General features: G+C 39.8%; 1 protein-coding gene across 1 annotated transcript in view; it reads right to left on the reverse strand.

Moving 5' to 3' along the window:
• Positions 1-21,544, reverse strand: part of PRR16 (proline rich 16) — a 167,463-nt gene extending 145,919 nt beyond the window's left edge. Inside the window, exon 1 of the mRNA XM_064438637.1 lies at positions 21,209-21,544. Coding sequence (XP_064294707.1) covers positions 21,209-21,370 — 162 coding nt within the window. The 5' untranslated portion in view covers positions 21,371-21,544. The remainder of the gene's footprint in view (positions 1-21,208) is intronic.
• Positions 21,545-22,172: the final 628 nt, after the last annotated feature.

Consider the following 22,172-nt stretch of genomic DNA (forward strand, 5'->3'; position numbering starts at 1 on the left):
AAACTACCAAACTTTGGCCAACACAAACCCTCATTCCCTTTTAAATCTGTAGGTCTTGTCCTTCAAGGAATATGCCAGAGTTGAAGACCTGATATTTTACCCTGTAGCCAATGGGGAATATTGAAGCCACAGTGGCCTTTGCAGGCAAAAACATTAGTGTTCAGCCTAACTTATTACCACAGAGAAGACATGGCATATTGGTTTACGAAGCATTATGAAAGATGAGTGTTACATTAAAATCCCAATGAACTGTAACAAACCCTTGACAGAAGGGTGATGTAAGATGATGCCAATATCGTTTCAGTCCAACTGCAATGACACACTCATCTTTTAACATGATTTAAAGTTTATCATCTTACATGGATCTTGTCTTTCTGAGACCATTCGTACAGCAATTTCTTCTGTTTATTTTGACCACAACATGAATATACAATAAGGAAACAAGCCACAGAAAGATTAAATCCTGGAAACCTTTAGAAACAGACACTGGAAAATGTAGTGCATTAAATCCTAGCAATCCTGTACATTTATTCAGCATGGTCATGAGGTGTCATTTCAAAAGCTCTGAGCAGAGTGGACAGTCCCTACAGATGTGTCTGTTATGTAACGCACTGTGTAGAAGCATGATGCATTTGAATAAGACAAAGCAATGTGTTAATGTGCTATTTGTATAAATCCTCTGTTCACTGAGGAATAGGTTCTAAATAGTATCATTTAAAAAGCAGACAGAGACAGCATAAAGCTACAGAATACAATCTTGTACGTGCTGTAATGCTACCATTTATCTGGAAGACAGATCTGATGGATGCGGTAAGAGCAAACTTTCAAGCTCCTGGAAGGAAAAAAATTGCAATAATTATCCATAAAAGCTTAGTGGAAAATTTTCTTCCATTGGTTCTATTAAAAAGTAATTAGCGCCTGTGCAACTGCCAAAAATTGCCAATTAACATTGCTACATAGGAGAACACTGGCACTTAATCTGGTTAGTGTTCTCTAAGAAACCCTCTAATGCACTAATGCTATCTGTCTATCCATCTATCTTAGGTACTTACATGGCCCCTATTACCATAATATATAGGCATTTTACAATCTTCAGTGCAGTTATTTTTACAACACCCTGGTGAGGTCAGGGAGATATAGTCAAACCAAGTGCACAGATGGGGAGCTGAGTTTAGGCTATGATGTTACACAGCATTTCATTTTCAAAATCCTTTGTCAGGAGATATTTCTGGGTGCACTATACTTGTAATAAAACCTACAACTAGGTCAACCAAGGAAAAATAATTAACTTAAGGGTTTAATTTCAAATATAGAATCAATTTCAGATGTTAAAATTATTTTCAAAAATAATTTACTGCAGCCAAAGCCCTGAACCAGGGCTTGTTTTGGACATTTGCTTCCGCAACAGTCCCCATTTCCCACTGAATCTAAAAGAAATTCTCATCCAGCTATTGAAACTGCAAAAATGGTCTTTCCACCATCTGAACAGAGGCACATCAATGAAAGCACAGCACCAATTGAGCAAGAAAGTTGACAAATGGGCCGTGAACATGCCAGACCTTCGACACTGCTGCAATGATCATCTAGAGGGGTGACTAGAAGATCTGAAAGAAACTACATTAAAGAAAACCAGGTAAGACACAGACTGTACTTGTGCATCGGCATGCATAAAGGACAGACCTCAGCACACAAGTCAAAATTGTACTAAACTCTGTTTTGCTTAAAATTGCTAACCTTAAAGCACAAAAGCTATATAAAAATGAACAAAAGACCAATATCAACTCTTCTCAGCTTCAACTGCTGACTTAGGCATAATTTTAGCTACACGTAACCTAGCGATTTGTCACCTCTAAATATAACAAAAACATCCAAAAAAATCTCCTCTCCTCTTTCTCCAAGTAGGGGTGAGCCTTTCAACATATGCAAAACAAAATACATCATCAACTTCAGGTTTATGCTACAGCACAATTCAGGAATGAAAACATTTTGGAGCAGTAGCTAAACTGTGTCTTCCCTAATGGGATATTATGCCAGAAACTGTATTGCCTTGATAATAAGAGATAAAATGTTGACAATATCCAGTGAAAGAAATAAGGGAACACCAGAGATAGAAAGATTGAGTACTGTAAAAGATTCATATCTTCATTCTCAGTGTCCTTTTACTACATAAAAAGTACACTACAAGAAAGTTAAATGTGCCATGGAACCAAAGTATAGTATACTGCACAGTTCACCTATGGGAAGGATTTCCTTTTTGCAATATGCTTAGTTTTTATGGATTTCAATTTACAATTTTAAACAGCATCTACCTTAGTTCCTTGATGGCGTTGCTTTATTAAAATTCAGGTGAAAATTGTAACCAGTCTATTTTCACAGTATACATTATAATGAAGAACAAGCAAATTCCACTTCCTTTTTTCTTTTTTTTAACTTCTTCTGAAAGTGGCCAAGATCATTTATAATTAGGGAATAAAAGAGTCTCTGTGACTGTCATAGTATCTTTAAAGGTGATTATTGATCAAGCTAACATAGTAAAAAGAGTGCACATTTCTTCAAGAGCATGACTAATTTTTTAATGCAAATAATTTAGTTTATCTTTGAGCAATGAGATGAAACAGGCCTGAAATTTAAACCAGGAGATTTATGTAAATTTAAACTGTAGGAGAGAAAATAATATCTCAGATCAGTAGTACAAAATGTTGATTTAATAACACCATGCAATTCAGGTAATTTAAAATTAATGTTTACAGTTACTTTAATCAATCATAAGTAAAAATATTTCCACAGACTGATTAGATTCCACAGATTCTGAAATACCTTTTAAATAGCTAGCTGCTTATACCTGACGCCTTTGTGATCAGTGAGCATTACATGAGCACTAGAAGATCCTTCTGCAAAAGGCACTGCAAAAGAGATTCTGAGAACACAAATAATGAAAATACACAGCTGAAATCTCTTCCCAAAAACACAGTCACCTTTTTGGTGGTATTTTCTCCCTTAATGCATACTGATTTTGATATCACTTCAGCTGAAAACAGTTAACAGACAGACACATTATTACACTTCTTCATAATTCAGTTAGTTAATTTCAGCTAGCTCTTGGTTCATTTTGCATAAACCATCTCAGAACTTATCATTTCTATTGGCTTCAATTCAGTAACGGATTTGGGTTTAGATGTTGTTTTCAATATATATGATTCATGTTTTCCTAGACCACTTAAATTAATGTAAACTTTGCATTCCTTTAGTGTCCTTTCTACCAAAATATAAAGCTTAAAAATTAGGGTCACTGGTTCAAAATTGCCCTACAATTTTACTTGGAGCCCCTAGTATATATACTTTATGGTCCAGACTTGGATTTCACAGTTCTTTCAACATAACTCCCACCTGACTGAATGGAAAAGGTCAAGCTGGCCTGAGACTAGACCAATTTCATTTGGTAAAAGAGCCCAGGACTATTGTGTTGGAAGGTACAAAAGCAACAGACACTTTAAAAAATAAAAGGGAGGGCAGGGCAGGGAGAGATGATTCAGTAGCTAATTCAATAAATCAGTTTCAAAAATACCCTGACTCTACCGCTGCCTCTGCACACAGCTTGGTGGTACCATAGGAAATCACTGCCATCAAAATTGTACCTACCTTGCAGATGTGTATTCCTTATTTTCTGACCTGAAATACTCACATCCAACTTGCTGAGGATCAGCCTATTACAGTTGAAGTCAGTGGAGCTATAAAGTGCTTGATACACTGAAAAACAAGGTTTCTACTGTTTCGGATTTGGCGCCCTCCAGTCTTGTATCTGTGAACTGGAGATAATACCCCCTTCACCTCAAACGTATTACAAAAATAAATTCATTAAACATTTACGAGACTTTCCAGGACCATAATGACGCTTATCACAGAAAAGCCCAATAGGAAATTAATTCTCCATTCAGAAAAGCTCTAACATCATGCTATGTCTAAAGCAGGGGCTACCACACCAAATAATTATAACAATATAGTATTACACAGCTATTTACATAGCAAGCATGAACCATCATAAAATACTTTAAGGCCGAGTCTCACGTAAAAGAGTTATGAGAATACAACTGGAAACTGCATCAACACCAATAAAGAAACCATTTTAAAAATACACACCCTAAGTTCATGTTGCATCTCCTAGTTTAAAAGCAAAACAAGATCGAGGAAAAGATCAACTCCATCATTTGGCACCGTACTGATAGTTGAGTCATGTAGATCATTGTAAGACCCCTGATACATAAAGAAACAAGCTAATTGACAGCCATGATACGAAGGATCTGAGAGAGCAATGGACCTTTTCCTAGAGGGTTTCACACATTTAGAGATGAAGGTGGGAGACAGTCTAAGATCCTGGGAGCCTCTTCACTCAGTACTCTGAAGGAGAGAGACTTCAGTACACAGATTCTGCTCAAAAGTCTCAAACTTGACATCTTCTTCCCAGATCCTTCAAACATGCAAATCTCTGGTCACAGCCTTATCATCATATCAGTTTTTCATTTACGCTCATTCTCCCATCTCCCTCTACCAACCTTTCCTTATGCAAAGGTAAATTGTACATGCAGTTTATGTGCATTGCAGCATCCTCCCCCAGCTTACCCTCAACCTGCTGTTCAGCCTTCTACTTTCATTTCAGGTATGCATCTCTTCACCAAGTTAGCTCAGCAGAGTAGAATGGTTTACTCAGGGGACGAGAGAAAAAAAAAAACCTTTTCACTTACAAGTCAAAAAGAGTCTTGGGCTCAGACTTGCTTTGCAGCTCAGACGTGGCATTTACATCCCCTGGTCACGTCATACATGCTTCCAAGGTAAAGAAAACTATACTCTGGCAAAGGCTAGACTCCTTTGCTAGAGTAGAGAGAGGAAGTGGGGGAAAAAAGCTTTCAAGCATTGAAACAATGAAGTTTTCCCATTCTTATTGCTCTGAAATAGATCAACAACTTAGTCTAAAATAAAGGTTTTTTTAAAAATTATACCAGCATGATGCAGAACTCAACATTGAAAATTTCTGTCTGAACCACTCGGCCTTAACAAAAAAGTTACAAACAACTGAAAATGGTATTTTATAATGGGAAGCACCTGGCAATCTAGTCATCTGTTATGCTATCTGTAACATTATGTTTGTCTGCTAAGCAAAACAAAGCAAAATTAAATTAACAAAACAAAGTAAACTCTTCAGAACGGCATTTTATGTTCTTGCAAATGTACCCAGCCATTTTGGACAGTGCTCATTTGACATTAATATACAGCATACTATAACAAATTAGTCCTTCAGACATTATTTTCTTCACTGATAGAGTAGGTTGCTAACAACACACAAAGACAAATGCTTAATGTCACTCCCTCATAAAAAAAACCACACCACTTAAATTGCTATCTTCAGCTGCTATTACTCTTGCTTTTAATTTAATGTCTTGATGTAATGTTTCCCAGAGCCTAAAAAACCTTACCAGAAGTCTACTGACTGGAGAGAGAGGAGCGGAAAAAAACATCTGCTATGGAGGACACTCCAGTTCCAATAGGGTGCTACTCTTTGGCTATGGTTTCACAACAGATGAAACCTAACCCTCAAAGAAGAAAAGAAACACTGAGAAACTTCACTCCCTTGCTGAGAGAACTGAGGGTTTGCTGCAAGACAAACCAGGCCAGGACACCTAATGATAGTTAATTAGAAGAACTACTTTGTCTTAGAACAAGGACAGAATTTAAGTGATGTAAATAGCCTTTGTTTCCTGTAAGATGTAATGACAGAGGAGAAGAGGAAAAGATATTACGAAATGTGCTTTTGGAAAATAATCATGGTCTGAGAAAACAAGCAGCGAAAATGCAGAACCACAACATATGCTTCCTTAAAGAAGCACAACACAAAAATATTATGATGGTCTAACATCCAAAGAACAAAATATTAACAACAAAAAAAATAGGAGCTTAAGTCTATAAATAACAATAGGAGGCTACCACTGCAGAAAAGTCACAGTGGACATATTTCTTCATGAAAGTAAAAGCTGCAATTTAAGGTGACTAAGAGGATGCTTTTACAGGAGGTAGAAAAAAATAAAATTAAGAATAGCAAGGATAAATTTCAGTGGAAATCCCTCCTGAAGTTGTATTCCTGACATTTCAGATTTCCTTGCCAGACCACACAGATGTTACTCACACTCTAAAGACTAACATCAGTTTCCTTCACTTTGTGTCTTGCCTTTTTCAGCTTACCTCTTTGCAGTCTCAACTTTTTGTGATTTAAATTATTGTAATTAATAATACTACAGTGGTGTAACCATTGATTCATAAAAACATTTGGTAATTATTAGTCTTTGAACCTATCAGACCAACTAAACCTACAGAATCTACTTAATTGTCCAATAAACTACTTATTCACTGGCCTTTGTACTTCCCATCTCCTCCTAACTCAAGTATGCCCAGTAACACAAGCAACATTGCTATTGTTAAGGGTAATATACAAGTATTCCTGAGAATGAAATCAGACACATCCTTCTCAACTAGTCACTGCTTCAGTAAGAGATTAGGCCATTTCAGACCTTTCAGGCCCAGTAGAAAGAGCAATCATAAAAATAACCCTGCATATGACAGTAGGCAACACACTTCATTTTTTAAAAAATAAAATTAATAATAAGAAGAACAATAATAAAAAACAGAAAATGGTCTCGAATTTAAAAAATATAGATGTTGACAGAATACAAGGGACTGATTAACAAGGTTAACTGAGAAGCTCATGCATCTGGATACAGAGGAGGACTGCAGTTTCTGCAATGTATTCAAGTAAAAGCACAAAACCAATCAGAACTACCATAGTCCTTCAGTTCCAGAACAAATTTGGTGAGAAACCACCTCAAAGAGCACACAGAAATAAACAGTCCACCAAGACTTCATGGAAATAAAGATTGTACAGTAAATAAGGATATATTGTTAAAGACAAACAAACTGAATTAGACTTTGCAACTGATGCTAAGTGGTGAGATCTGCTGAAGAGAAGAAGTATGGTTGTGAGCAAGTCTACCAAATTAGTAAAAGAAGTAAGACTTTCTTTACTAATATATCAACACACAAGTACAGGTAGAGGAAGAAATATTTAAGAGCTACTGAGCTGAGTGACAACACTAGCAAATAAACCCTGTGGGTTGGGGGCAGGGGGGTGGGGAGGAGAGGGGATTAAAAAAAATTTTTAAAGATTCCAATATGTGACATAAATTGTTATAAAATAATATTCCAATGTGAACAGTAGGAAGAGAAGAACAAGAGAAGAAACGGATATATTAAAAAGGAAGCTAGGTAAACTCACAAAGAAACATGTGATCTGCCTCCAATAGACGGGTCTTAGACTCAGAAGACATAGTTTGCTCTTTCCAGTCATCTATTTGTAAATCAAACATAGACCACCACACAGAAAAGTCATGACATTTCAGAAAATATCATAAGCTGAGTTTATGGCTGGAATGTCTTTTACTGCAATTTCATCTTCTTTTTCTAACTGGAAAAAATGTCAGCAAAGCTTTTTTTTCTCACCATCTGCCTTCCTTCATGATCAGCATCCCTACTTTTTCTTCCTTTCTTCCTTCCTGTATTTTATCCAAGTTCTTCATTCTATGTCAACAGTTCCAGCACCTACAACATCCTGAGGTTTTATCACGAACTAAAAAATTTCACTAATAATTCGTATTCCTCTTTTTTGTAGTTATAACTTTATTCACACCTGTAGTGAAAACTACCAATCTTGTTACACAAGGCAAGGATGAGCAGCAGAGGCCCCAGAGCAGTCTGCAAATAAAGATAACACTGTGTCAACATTCATCCTGAACGTATTCTTTGGAGAATAAAAGGAAACTGTTAAATTGTTGCTGAATTTAATGCAACACGTTTGTCTTCTCATTAGGAAAGCAGACTACTCATTTGCAAGATTTCTTTCCTGATAAAGTACACACTGCAACGATACTGACAACCACACTACCTCATCCTGTAAATACTTCTACTTAGGCTGCAAGTCCCTACAGAGCTTTTACAGTTTCATTGTTCCTCAGATGTGGTTCAGAAAACACTAAGGTAATTTGTTCCCCTTTAATATCCTTAAAGAAAATCATTCCTTCAGAAAGGTCTCTTTCTATGGAGCTAGAAATAGGATGTGCTTCCTAAAAAAATGGAGGATGCCTTGTATATCATCTGCAACCACTTCCACTAGAGGACATACATGCATGAACAGAGAAAATTATGTTAAGCACATGTCTGTGTCACAGGAGACAAGTTCTGCAAGTAGTCTAGCCACAACACCACGGTGCTCTATGTATGTTAATATATCATACATATTAACTTTGCATCTCAAATAAATGCCTTACAAAAGTCAGAAGCAGAAGGAAATCAAAGATAAGGGTACTGCTAAGGGGAAAAGACTTACTGATAAACCTCCTCCTAACCTGTACCACTACTAAAATTTTAACAAAATTTTATTGTCACTGTTTATTTGTTTGCCTGTTGGGTTTTTTTTGCCTAGAATAAACAGTTTACATACATAAAAACATTGTACTATGGTTCCTATGTCTATTTTCCATGGCAGTCTGCAGTAGGAAGCACACGAAGACTCCAAGAACATCATCTTCATTGGAAAAAAAACCTTAAAGCCACACACACTCGCTACTGCTGTATGTTAGAAGAAAGCAAGATGCTGACATCTTATCCTCTAGCCATACAGGGTCCCAAAGTCTATACAAAGTTCTTCAATGAAAAATTGTACTGAAATATTGCAAGGCTATAGTTACTGTACAGAAAGCAAGGAAATAATTTAATCTGTTCAAAATAGACATTTAAGTATCATAAAATCCACTTGATCAAGATTGAATTGCAATATATTAGTGTATATGTGACTGACAGCTTTGTTTCGTTAGGTACAAGAAACCATGCAGAGAAGGAAGACATATCATATCTGTAATTCACAGTGATAACAATGATGCCTCATCCTTGATTAATAAATTAAGCTGAGAAATAATCGATGAACATGGGAGAAGTACAAATCAAGCAGTTATTAAAACAAGAACTTGATTTTAGAAAATTAAGGCTCAATAATGTTCCAAATTCCCTCTGAGCCTTGCCACTCTTTCAAAAGATAGGTATAAAAGAAACAAAAATCATTCTAAAAGCTGTCACATATTACCAGGACATTAACGTTATATCATGAGATGTCACTGTCAGAAGTGGTGAAAACTAAACAGAAGCATTCTTCACATTTAGCAAATGTTCCACAAGATCTACAGAAATATAGATCCTTCATTCTTTTCATAATAGATTATTGCTAACTACACCTGAGTCCATAATGCAAAGCATCAAGTCAAGGTTGTTCACATTTTTCCCAGAGAAGGAATTCATCCAGAGTGTTATTTATTAACTTTTTCTTTTAGCATATTATTTTAAGCCCTTGGTTGACTAATATCTGTTAAACATTCAATCTCAGAAATAATTTATATTCTAAACGAAGTGTAAATTTGCAGCAGACTACCAAGTTATGGAGAAAATAACTGACTAGGTACATTTAATATTCTGCTGAAAGCATAAAAGTGGCCCTATTTCTAAGGTTGTGTACACTGAATAAATTTTGACTTTGACAGAGGTGATTTTTTTTTTAATTCCTAAGAAACTCGAAGTAGAAATTCATGATGCTAGCCAAGTGTTCATCTCCTAGACATAGTACATAGCAGCCACTCATTAAGACGGTCAATTTTTCCACTAGGACGCTGACGCTACCTATAATACCTACAAACTTGCAGCAAACGCTCAGAAAAAATTCACTAGTGAAGAGAAGATTTTACGAGTCCTTTTATGGACTTCTAAGATTTTAGAAGACATTTTTAGACATTTTTAAAAGATATTTCCATCAGTTACCTAACATTAAATGCAAAATTCTTACCTATGTCTAGCTTTAATCAATCTTAGACTACAAATCATTGGTATGGAATGAACTTACGCCTCAGATAAAAGAACTGGAACCTCGTCATTGCAATTCATACACCTTACTGTCTATAAAAGTACTGGTGTTCTAATTTCTCCTAAAATGAAGAACATGAATCATGTGAATCAGGCACCAACTTCACACACACATATATATATCAAATCTCCAGAATGACTGACACTGCTTAACGACAACAGGCCAGTTAATACAAGATCGCACAGCTCTGTCAAAGTCAAATTAATTTTATTCACCATACACCACCTTAGAAACAGGGGGGGAAAGTAATTTGAGCCACTGTCCTACTTGCATCATAGTGTCCTCAGGTTCACTATATCCTTCAAACATTCCTCAAAGATCAACCTAAGTATTTTCAATGTACCACTTTTCCTGTCTTGTTCTTGCTGCTTTAATCTGAAGCAAGAAACAGACTATGTACAGCCTGTACTAAATAAAAAGCTCTCACTCCTGTGCAGTAGATTTTTTTTTCTAGTTCAGCACCTGAAGCACCTGAAGCACCATGACTTTTTTTGTGCAACTTATCCATCCATCCCTGCTTTAAAGATTACTACATGTAGCAATATATTGGCTTGAGGGCTGAAGGTTTTTGGTGCTGCTCTATTGTCTCATATATCTTTGTAGTACACTATATTTTCCATGACACTCATCAAGTTAAAGTCTCAGCTTAGCCAAATACATTGATGGTTACACTGTATCACATCAGCAAAGGCTCTGCTTGCTAACATTTAAGACAGCTAATGGAAATAATTAACTAAAGTGTTTGCACACGATTTGAAAGGCTTGCTATCCAACCATCCAAATTCTATTAATTTCTTTAATAGATGGAATCAAATAACCACCATCTGAAAAACAAGCACATGCAAACCAATTGTCAAGAGGTAACAAAAAAACCTAACAATCACAACCTCCTCATTCTCTTGCCGCAACATAACCGTTCTAGTAAACACTAGTTTTCTGTAAGCCTTACAGGTTCACCTTACTATCTGTACTTTGATTCCAATAAACCAAAGTTATTACTTCAGCAGAGGCAAATAGTTTCCTAGTCTTAATAAATTATGCAGACTAGCAGGCACAGTGTCCATACACAAGACATTTCTTTATCCAAATACCACAGCTTTACTGAACCTTAAATTGTTCCATAAAATTACCTATAAGCAATGGAAGTCAAATAAGCCTAGACTGTACCATGCCAGTTACCACAGATAAAACTCACTAGCACAGACCATCTGCTGTGGTAAACTTATCCCATTCAGATGATCTCTGCAATCATCAGTAAAACCACATCGAGAATAAAGGGCACTCTAGCTGGTAACTGAAAATCTTTTATTTAAGAGAGTAGCACTGTAGTATTTTGAGAAAAGATGGGAGTGAATTTTAAATATTCTGGATGCTGAACTGGAAAGCTGGAAAACAATGCTAAGTTAACCTATTATGGACTTTAAACAAAAAACTTCTGCTTGTAACAATAACCAAGACAACTTTGGAATCCAAACAACACAGTTTTCAGTTCATATACCAGACTGGAAATTGAGCTAGAAAAAAGTGCTTACAATGCTTCCAGATCCTACACAGGAGAATCTCCTATTAGCATGCAAAAAGATGCATGAGGAGAACAATTGTGTTACTAAGATGAATGCTAGAGTCACCTGAAAGTCTTAAGACCAATCTTAAAACTTTGATGTTGACTTTCCTGAGTCAACATTTAAGAATGGAGAGACAAGCACTCCCATGTTTAACAAGCCAGATGTCACTTTGATAACTCACTAACAGTGAGGTAGATAAAGTTGCAAAAGCACCAGAAACCGTTACAAGGGAAAAGAGGAAAAGGGCTAGGAAAACAAAAAGCCTTGTGGAAATTGAAGGATTAATAGGATACAACAGAAGTTGAGAAATCAAAGTGAAAACTGACAGCTGCAGAGGTTGGAGCAGAAGGGCAAAATTAATGACTGGTTCAGAAAGTTAGTTTGAATTATTACATTGGGTTTGCCTGGACAATTTCATTTGGAGGTGGGGAAAAGGATCACAGGTTCATGGAGAGATGTTACAGAGGAAGAAGAGTGGCATTCCTGTAAAAGGAGAATGAGCTGCTGCAGCCCTCCGTTCCCATCATCACTGCCTAATGTCACATACATGCCCCAGTACCTGAACTCACTTTTGAACACCAGCTCCAAACCCTTGGTGTATGCATCCGTTATATTCATATAGGGAGTTATACTGCAAATCTGTTATGTATTCTTCTGTCTGAAAGTAAGAAAAATGCAGGTTCAGATCACAGTCAGTGAGAAGTCCTTAACCATTTGTTACTGCAACTTTAATGAAAAAGTAGAAAATATGGTTTTCAGCTAATTTAAAATTTTCAGATAAAGAAATATTTATTGAGGGAAGCTAATGTTTGTAACATAGTATTTTCACTGCATATATACCTGATTATTTGACACCACATCTGGAGTATTGTGCAGTTCTGGGCTCCCCAGTACAAGACAGATATGAATATACTGGAGCTAGTCCAGCAAAAGGTTCACGAGATGACTGAGGGGTTGGAGCATCTGCTACATGAGGAGCAGCTGAGAGAATTGGGATGGTATAGCCTGGAGAAGAGAAGGCTCAGGGGATTCTTATCCCAGTATGCATAAATACTTGATTGGAAGGAGTAAGAAGACAAAGCCAGACTCTTCTCAGTGGTGCTATATGAGAGGACAACAGTCAACAGGCACAAACTGAATATAGGAAATTCTATTTAAACACAAGACAAAACATTTTTACTGTAAGGATGATTCAACACTAATAGGTAGTCCAAAGTTGTGGAGCCACCGCTCTTGAAGATATTCAAGAACAAGATCCTAAACAACCTGGTCTAGGCGACTCCTGAATGGGTTGGAAAATATCCTTTCAACCTCAATCAGTTCGTGGTTCTGTATTTAAAAATAAATATATTTGTTCCAATTATTTATCCAATAACCACTGAACTTTCAGTAGTTAATTTAGCTGGACAATTACTCTCTCATTAGCAGGTGCCCTTACAAGAATTCAGAGAACTAACACTGAAAAAAGTGTTCTTTTTGCCCAGTTTTAACAAAAAGGCAAGAAAAAGCAGAAGGCGTATTAAAAAAAAAAAACAACTAAACAAGAACTCAATGACAACACATGCCAAGAAAGAATTATACATGGTTTTTGTTAGGCCACAGTAAAAAACATACTGACCTTGATTTTTCATATTTTCACATTAATTTTATACAGAAAGGACACAGTTACATGGCTATAAACCAATAAATTATAATGGAGAAGCAAGCCCAAACTGTTTACTTGTTAATGTTTGTTTGTTCGTTTATTCATTTTAAAAATCTCCATCTTTGCCTGTTTTAACAAAGTGCCATTTCCATGAAAGTATAAAATGCTACTAGATACCAGAATTCTGAAAACTTTAAGCACTTATCTCACTTTCTGCAGTTGAATGTAAAGCCCAAATCTAGTTTTTGATTCCCCATCAAAGTCCTGGACACCCATGGAGATGGTCTCACTTTAAACGATTAATAAATTTCTCACACTATTTTCAGAAGCATTAAATTATCTTCTTCTCTTATTTATAACACAAATTACTACAGTGCAAGTAAGGATGGCTTACTCTGCTGCTACCTTGAAGCTGTTCACTCAAAGAACTGTAAACAGGCCACAATGAAGAGCAGAACATAATACCATCATGACTGAAAGTCTAAAATAATTACTGTGGATTAATCAAAAAATATTTAAGGAGAAAAAACAGAAAGGTGTTTTAAAATTGCAGGATCTTTCAGATTACCAAGAAATAATCTACAATGAAATCTGGAAATGATTCAACATCAGTGCTCTGCCTTCATAATACAATGTGGCACACACTGCATGAAACAATGGATGAGTTTGTAAACCTTTAAAGGCATACGAACGTACTGTAATTTTTGCAAAAGCAATAACTGATGGTACTACTCCTGTTTGGACGCAATTGCTCCTCACTACTCCCATCAGCTGTAGTACAGTAATTTTAATCAAAACCAGAATGCCAGCGGATCAGCCACCAAGCCCTCCCACCCCCGTCATCCAACACACACACACAGCCTGACACAGGGAAGCTGTAGCAAGAGGATTTTCTCAGCCCTTCCACAGTGAAAGCAAGCCCTGCTTTTCTCCTTCCCCTGAGTACAGTAAAAAAGGGCATTTTGAAGCATTGCAGGTAGCTGCAGCAAGAATGACCAGAGTCGATGATGTGCAGAGCTGGACATGAGCTGTGAGAGAAAGAGGCATGTATAGGCTGCAGTCCTTATCATACATTCACAGCTAACACATTAAAGATTCAGTAAAATAGGTAATATGCACCCTATATTGAAATTTGAGTGAAATGCTACCTCAAGACCTTTACCTTAAGAACACAACGTACATTAGCTGCTATTTACTGCATCTATTAAAAAAAAAACCACACACACACAAAAAAGCAACCAAAACATCAACACAAAAACAAAAAGCCTGACTACTAGCAGAATAGAACAAATCCCTAGCTATGTATGAGTAACTACGCTAGTGATAAGTTGCATGGGTGAACGTCAGCCGCAGGTTATGTGGCAACAGCAGTAGTACATATTCAAAACAGAGCCCTTCACTCTGTCTGCCTCACAGCAATAATCTCTGCTGAAGAAAAAAATGGGGGCACCTGGGCAGGGTATACATGAGCTACGTGTGACGTCACTGACCATTCAGTTCACCTGCCTTTCAAAAAACTGGTATAATATACAATGAAGACTATGAGCCAGCAATATTTGGCATCTGTAAAAAAAAAAAATTAAAACTAGAAGAGGATATAGTGATGCTCTCTTCATTAAGGTATCGTGAAAAAGGCACTATGGGAAAGTACTCTTTAAACTCAGAGACACTTGTACCTCTCCTGCACCTCCCCAGGAGGAGTATTAATTAGTTGTGTACAAGTTGACCATGAGTAGCAATTTGGCTGTAAGTTTTTGACTGGAAGCCAGAAGACTGTTCCAGAACTTTGTCCAATATGAGTAATGGGAACAGAAGCATTGTTTCATTTCCAGAGGAAACTGGCAAAAATCTGCAAAACTTCAGTGATGGTGCTCAACCTAGTCACTGTTTTTGTAGGACGCATTCATACATAACACACTGCAGCAAAAGATTCCTCTGAATTCTGAAGTTTTGGCAAAAATGAAGCAGCCCAAAACTAACTTCATTCACCCTTAAGCTTAATTTTGCTCCTACTGAAGCGAATGGACAAATCTGACTGCAATAGACCAAAGTTCATGCCTCACTACTCCCTACTTTTGTTTTCTGTATCACGGTCAGTAGTGCACAGACTGTGTGAAGCTCAAACTTTAGCACAAAGATATATATTTTTACTGTGGTACCGGTTTTATTTGAAAACTGAATTTATATATGCTCTATTTAGCTCATGGTTGCACAATATATATTACTATCAGGAGTTTAGTATTGCATAAAGGGAATGAAGTAGCTGACATGAGTCTTTATTAAAAAATAGCTAGCACAAATTAACAGTGTGCTTCCCTTTGTCAGGCCTCTTGATATTAACAAGCAATGCTCTATATGTACACTAGACGTTCTTTTCATTGTGTTACACAATACAATTACTAACTTTTGGTAGCTTTGGTTACGAATCAGATGTGGAGCAGCCTTACTTTGTCATATATCAGCATTTAAAATGTTTCTGCTAACCTTAAAACGTGGGGTTTTTTAAGGTTCGCAGTTACCTTTTAGCTCCCTTAGCTTTACCAACACTACCAGCGCAAGAATTTTATCGTAATACATTTGCACTTTGTTGTTGTATATAACTATATAAATGCTTCATAGACCACAAGAAATCAAAGGAAAGGAAAATTACAATTCTGTTACTTCCATGGCCCCATTTGGACCCCTGGGCAGATCACAATGAAGATGCTGTGCAGCGCCTGTCTTACATAACGACTCATACTATGCACTTATAATAAACATCTAGGTACAGTTCACGACTGAATTTGTCACTAAGAATTACTATAAGAAATCAGAAAAAAAACTCTGCTGCTAGAGAGATGAGCAAGTTTGGGAATGGGCAATGCCATTAGTCATATGACACCTTGGTCCTGGCCCTGACCCCTGGTCCTGACCACGTAGTCCACTTGAACTGGACCACAATGCCAGCTACAGCAATAAAAATCACAAGAAAGCTTCAGCCCCTCTCACATCTCTACTAACAAAATCTGCATATACACAGAGCACATCCACTGAAGCAAGACTCCGAGAGGAACACTGTTAAGAGGGCCAGCATCCAGAATCTATATGTAAGAAGGGCATCTGCATTTATTGGATGTCTAACGTTAGGAACAAGTAAGTTCAGAAACCTCTTCCTTCAACTGCCACTACCAAGTGGCAGGTCCTTGACATCTGGAGAGAGCCCAAAAAGGAGATGGAGCAGGTTATCAGCAGGAGAAGAAGGAAGGGATTAAAATGTTCTGCTATTCTTAGACCTACTCTTTGGTTTCTATATAGTACATTCTATACCTATGCTATAATACCCCCACCCACCCACACCCCACCTTCATGCAGCAATATGAACCCAAAACACTTTTTGTGTTGGTGTTTGTACTGCTGCCTGCACATCAGAGATACTGATACAGGACTGCCGCTGATCTAATCCTCTTGGTAGATACGAACTGCAGCTTCCTAGTTTCTGTATTAACATGCAAGAAGCTGAAGTGCCTTCCTGCCATCTGGACAGTCAGCTGAACACCAGAACAAAAATGGAATGGAAAACATTGGTGTTGAAACCGTAATATGCGACTGCCAGCCTGATCCAGAAATGAAGACCATGGAATACATGACCATCCTCCACTTGAAAGAATGATGACTGGCCTGGTTATGGAATCAAGCCATCTACCCCATAACAAACTTTGTCGTGGTGTTTGGGGAGAGGGGTGGTTGGCACCTGCTAGTTCCATGATTACTTAGAAAACGTTACTTGTTAAGTACTGCCCAAATTTTATAGATCACATCTTTATGGAAAATAAATGTGTCAGTTAGGTGAGGGAGGATTATCACTTGTTCTATCAGCAAGACATTTTGGAGGATTTAAAGCAGAGGAGGTAGACTCAAAAATACTGGAAATTTACTGATGCATGTGCAATGCCTATAAGGGCTACTGTTTCTCCTGCACTTCCATTTTGGATTATTCTAAACATTGGCAATAGCTACACAGCTGCTTCCTTTCGATAAAAGGTTGAAGCATATTTAGCCAATTCAAAGCTATGCAAACATTTCACACATAACTTCCAGGAATTTGTTCTGCATGATGAAATCTTATTATTACAAAAAGTATTTATCAAATTATTTAGTTAAGTATTTCCTTAATATAAGCAAGTGCAAGGCTACAGAAATTTGAACCATTATCAGAAAATGTGAAAGCAGGGAAGTCTTAAAAATTATAAATATTAGCATTAAGATGATACAGATCTCTGTGCCCTGCTGTCCACAGGTATGCATGCACACCACCTACAATCTCTTCTTAAGTCATCAGAGACTTAGAGCTACATCATACATTTTACGTCTGCTGTTTTCCAGCAGCATTCATCACCTCATTATTTAGGTACCAGACAGATAAATATAATCTGCAAAGCAACACTTAATAATAACCATCCTTCTAGACAGACTCCAGAGAAAAAGGTCTTTCATCCAATCCCATGGAGAAGAATCACAATTAAAGGCTTTACCAACTTCATTTTGAAATAGCCTGGACTAAAGGAACAGTCAGTGTTACTCAATCCTCTGGCACCCCTTTGATTTTTCTTTGGAATATTCATCAAATAACAGCCACTCAATCCATTTTAAATCCGTTAATTTCTTCCAGCACAAAAACACATCCCACTGTTGGTACACACCCACCCTGTGTTTCTTTTTAAGCAAGGAGACAAAGGGGCCAAGTCTCTCCTTAGTTAACTGCACCCTTGAGAGGACTAGCCATACATAAGCTCAGACTGTGGACTTAGGACCACTCCATCCTAACATGTCTCCCAGTCACCCCCCTCTCCGTCCTTAGTCTTTTGTGGTTACCTTCGCCAAAGCAAACCAGACCAATAAATAAGGAGAAAAAAAAGAAAAAAAAAAAAAAAAAGAGACAGATGTTCCATTTCTGAGACACAGTAACTCCTAACATGTACTTCTTTTAATCCGCATTATCTAGTCCTATGTTTTTACAGAAAATATGTAATCTTCATGATTTGCACATCTGGATTTAACAGCCCATCCTCTCCCCACTACTGCCTTCCCCCTTTTAAATACAGAAAAATGTCAAAGCATCAGTTAGAATAATCTTTGGAAAAAAGGGCAGATGCAAATGCACTAATGTAAGTAAACTATAACAAGCTAAATGTAACAAGACATACAAGTCTTGTACAACCATACTCCTTCACTGTTATAGAACAGTCCACTCTGAAGCAATGAAACTATCCTTCAGTTTGAGAGTACTTTGAATATAAAAACTTACAAATGAAGACTGAAAGATACTAGGAGAGGACATCCAGTCTATCCCAATACCTAAAGTAGTACATTAATACATTAATAAATAATTAAATAATGTATATTTAAGGGTAACAAAAGGTTATCATAGACAGGAAAAAAAGTGTTCTACAAATGCCATATTTTCAATATCACAACTAAATATTACTGTAATTGCACCAAAAAAAAGCCCTCCTGCCCTACCTCTATAGCAGAATTGAAGTCTTTTCTAACAGAATAGTAATAAAAAGAATAAGAGGCTATTCTCAGAATACTACATTCATAATTAAAAAGAAAAAGGAATTAACAACAGAAAGGCTGTACCACAACAGTTGGACTGCAGCAAACACACAGTGAAAAGAAAAAAAAAAGTTAGCCAAAACATTTGAAGAAGAACAATACGTAGTTGAAATGGAAAGTGCAAACTTATATCCTCTAGTTTATCACTTTGCCTGGTCCTACAGTAGGGAACCACAAGTGAAGGGAACCACAGGTATACCCCTGTGGTATAATCCAAAAGTTACTATAGTCCAACTTCCTATATGCTTTAATGAAAGATCTGTCAATGTTTTCTAACACTTACAAACAGTCTATGAACAAGACTAATTATTAGCTTATAATATCGATTAACCCTCACATAAAAAGGTACACATTGCAGATCAAGGGCTCTTGTACAGATTTAGTCCCTACTGCAAAAGGCAGACTCAGGTACTCAGATGGCAATCCTCTGCAGCTTTTTCAAAATAAGTGTCACACAAAGTGTATTTAGCACATAATGATAATATTGCAAACAAGCAGATAGTTGCCTATGCCACCCTTGTCCGTCAGAGTATTGCAACTATCATCTCTGTAAGACATATTTAAAGAAAAGCATTACTCAAAAACTCGTGGTTCTGAACAAGCTTTAACTATCCTTTTTATAAAATTACTTTTATTTTCTCAAAATAGATGCTCTTGGCAATCCTTCAAACCTTCAACAGGTACGTAGTACCTAACAGAGTTACAACACCGTTTCTCTACAACTTCCTTTTTACATTTTGCTCTACTTGGGAAAGGAGTTCTTTCTACACAAGCCACCTCCCCATCAAGCAGAGGTAAACCCAGTTCTCTTTCACAGATGCCATCAACCAGAACAGACAAGTTTGCTTAGATAAAATATGCCACAGTAAATGATGACATACAACCTCCACCTACAGTGATCTTGTTTGCTCACTAGAGGAAAGCTAGGACTGATTATGTGCAGAGAATGATTTACATTCTGGGACAGATTACACAGTACATTCTCTCCAGGTCCTGAAAATGTGCTTCTGCAGCAAGAGAGGGCAGTTTGCTCTTTAAAATGTCTAAAGAACTGCCCTACAAAAAACATGTTTATTTCCATTTCAAAATACCTCAAAAAATTACGAAGCATGGACAGCAGCATGTTAAGGAAAAGGGAAATTATAGATACATTTTGAAGAAAGGAGAAATCTGGAACTGTGGGTGAGAAAGAAGTCTAACAGCTGTGATTAGCGAGCTGCGTGTTTATACATCTTTCAACATTATATGGAGCACTGGGTGAGTTTCAGACTGTCTCAGATGGCAGAAGTCTGTTGAATGAAACTTGTTGACAATGTTGTTAAAATAGAAAACTAATATTTGAGAGCAAAAAACACACAGCCTGTTAAAAATGTCAAATACAAGATTATAAAGCAATGCACAGAGATTCTGGACTTGGATTTCGGTGCATAATCCAACCATCTGTCGACCAGTTGTGTAGCAAAATCAAGATAACGTGAAAATCTCCAAAAGGACAGCCGAATTGTCTTCCTTCAGCTACAGCATTTCCCTGCTTATGAAGATGCCCGCGGTAATCGCACTCCGTCTGCAGATTAACCTAGGGGAGACGACACTCGCCACCGGCAAAAAGGAGACTGCAACGGCAATCTTGCCAGACAGGCAAGATAAACAGGGGGCTCAGCTCCCGGTGAAGCTGCCTGCAAAGGCAGAAGCAGACTTTGCCGCGCCGGGCAGGGTCCCCTCGCCCAGGGCGGCGGGTGCGGGGGTCCGGGACGCCCCCAGCCCTCACCGGCAGGGAGATCCGAGCCGGGCTGCTGCTCGGGGGCGAACATGGGGCTGCACCGTGCATCCCAAAAGTTAAATCCACTAGAGCTTGAGTGCAGCCGCTCCTGACGCCTCTCCCATCGCCGGGATGCCAGCCGGGCTCAGCCCGGGATCGGGCAGGGCTGCAGGTCCCGCAGCTCCCCCAAACACCCTCCTCGCCCAGCGGGGACCCCACCCCCGGCCTCCCGGGGAAAAAAAAAAAAAAAAAACAAAACAAACAAAAAAAACCAAACCACCACACCAACTCCGATGGCTGCGCCAAGGAGGGAAGTCCCCGGGAAGAGCCGCCTAGCAGCCGTGGCGGAGGGAGCACGGCCGTCCCTCGGGGCGCACCGCAGCCGGGACACGGGGCTCAGCCGCGCCGCCCCGTCCCGTTCCGGACGGCCGGGCGCCGCAGCCAGGCACAGCCGCCCGCCCCGGAGCACGGCCGGGGGCCGCCCTGCGCCCAGCCCGGACACCAGTTGCTCCACCTGCGGTGAAGAAGTGGTGAAAGGAGCCCGGGGGCAGCAGCGGAACCCCGGGGGGAGCAGGACCCTCGGCCGAGGGGTGCCCGCCCCCCACGGGGCAGGCCAGGGGTGCGCCTTTGCTTCTCACCTCCTTAAGTTCCTTGGCCACGTCTTTCAGGTCCCCCAGGACTAATTCCAAATCCTCCACGATGATCTTGATCTGCTCCTTCACCTTGGCTTTGGAGGCTGCTGGCGGCCCCTCGGACGGCGAGGAGGACGAGGATGCGGTCCCTTTGGACTGGGCGGACATCCTTCGGGGCAGCCCGGCGCGGCCAGGGAGGGCACGCAGGTCAGGCGAGCGCGGCGGCCGCCGGCCGCCCGGCCCCGTCCCTCCGGCTCCCGGAGCTGCTGCCGCAGCCGCTGCCGCCGCCGCCGCCGCCGCCGCCGCCGCCTGCCCGCCCGCGCATCCCGCGCCGGGGGCGCCGAGCCGCGCCGCGCTCCGCCGGGCGGCCGCGCTGTGCAGCTGCCATCGGCTCCCGGGAGCGGCGCGGGGGCCCGGCTGCAGCCCGCCGTGCGCCGCGCCTGCGCCTCGCCCCGCCCGCCCCACCGCCCGCCCCGGCCCCGGCCCCGGCCCCGGCCCCCGCGCCGGCTCCCGGCGGGGAGAGGGGCCGGGGGAGGAGCGCCCGCCGCCCGCGGCGTCACCCCCGCCCGCGCTCTCCGGGGGGCGGAGGGGGGCAGGGCGACTCCTCCGGAAGGAGGTCTCCGCACCCCCGCACCCCTCCTGTTCCCGCCCGACCGCCGGCGGGGGCGAGTGCACGGCGCTGGGTCACCGCGGAGCACCCCCGCGGTAATCCCCGGGCGCGGGGGCTGTGCCGAAGAAAGATGTTTAGCCTCCAAAACAGTCGTGTGTGTGTGTGTGTGTGTGTGTCCCCAAAAGGAAACATTTTTAGTAGCTGGCACATTGCAAAATTCCCGTCGAGGGAGACGACAACAGTGCCTGTTTCTGGTGAAAAAGTCATAACGGGGAGGTGACACTCGCGCACCTGTGCACTGTAAAGCAACCATCCTCGCTCCTGTGGGGTGCAGCTTGCTCGTTCTGGACTTCGCTGCTA

The sequence above is a fragment of the Phalacrocorax carbo genome, chromosome Z (genome assembly GCF_963921805.1).
Source record: "Phalacrocorax carbo chromosome Z, bPhaCar2.1, whole genome shotgun sequence".
Lineage (NCBI taxonomy): Eukaryota > Metazoa > Chordata > Aves > Suliformes > Phalacrocoracidae > Phalacrocorax > Phalacrocorax carbo.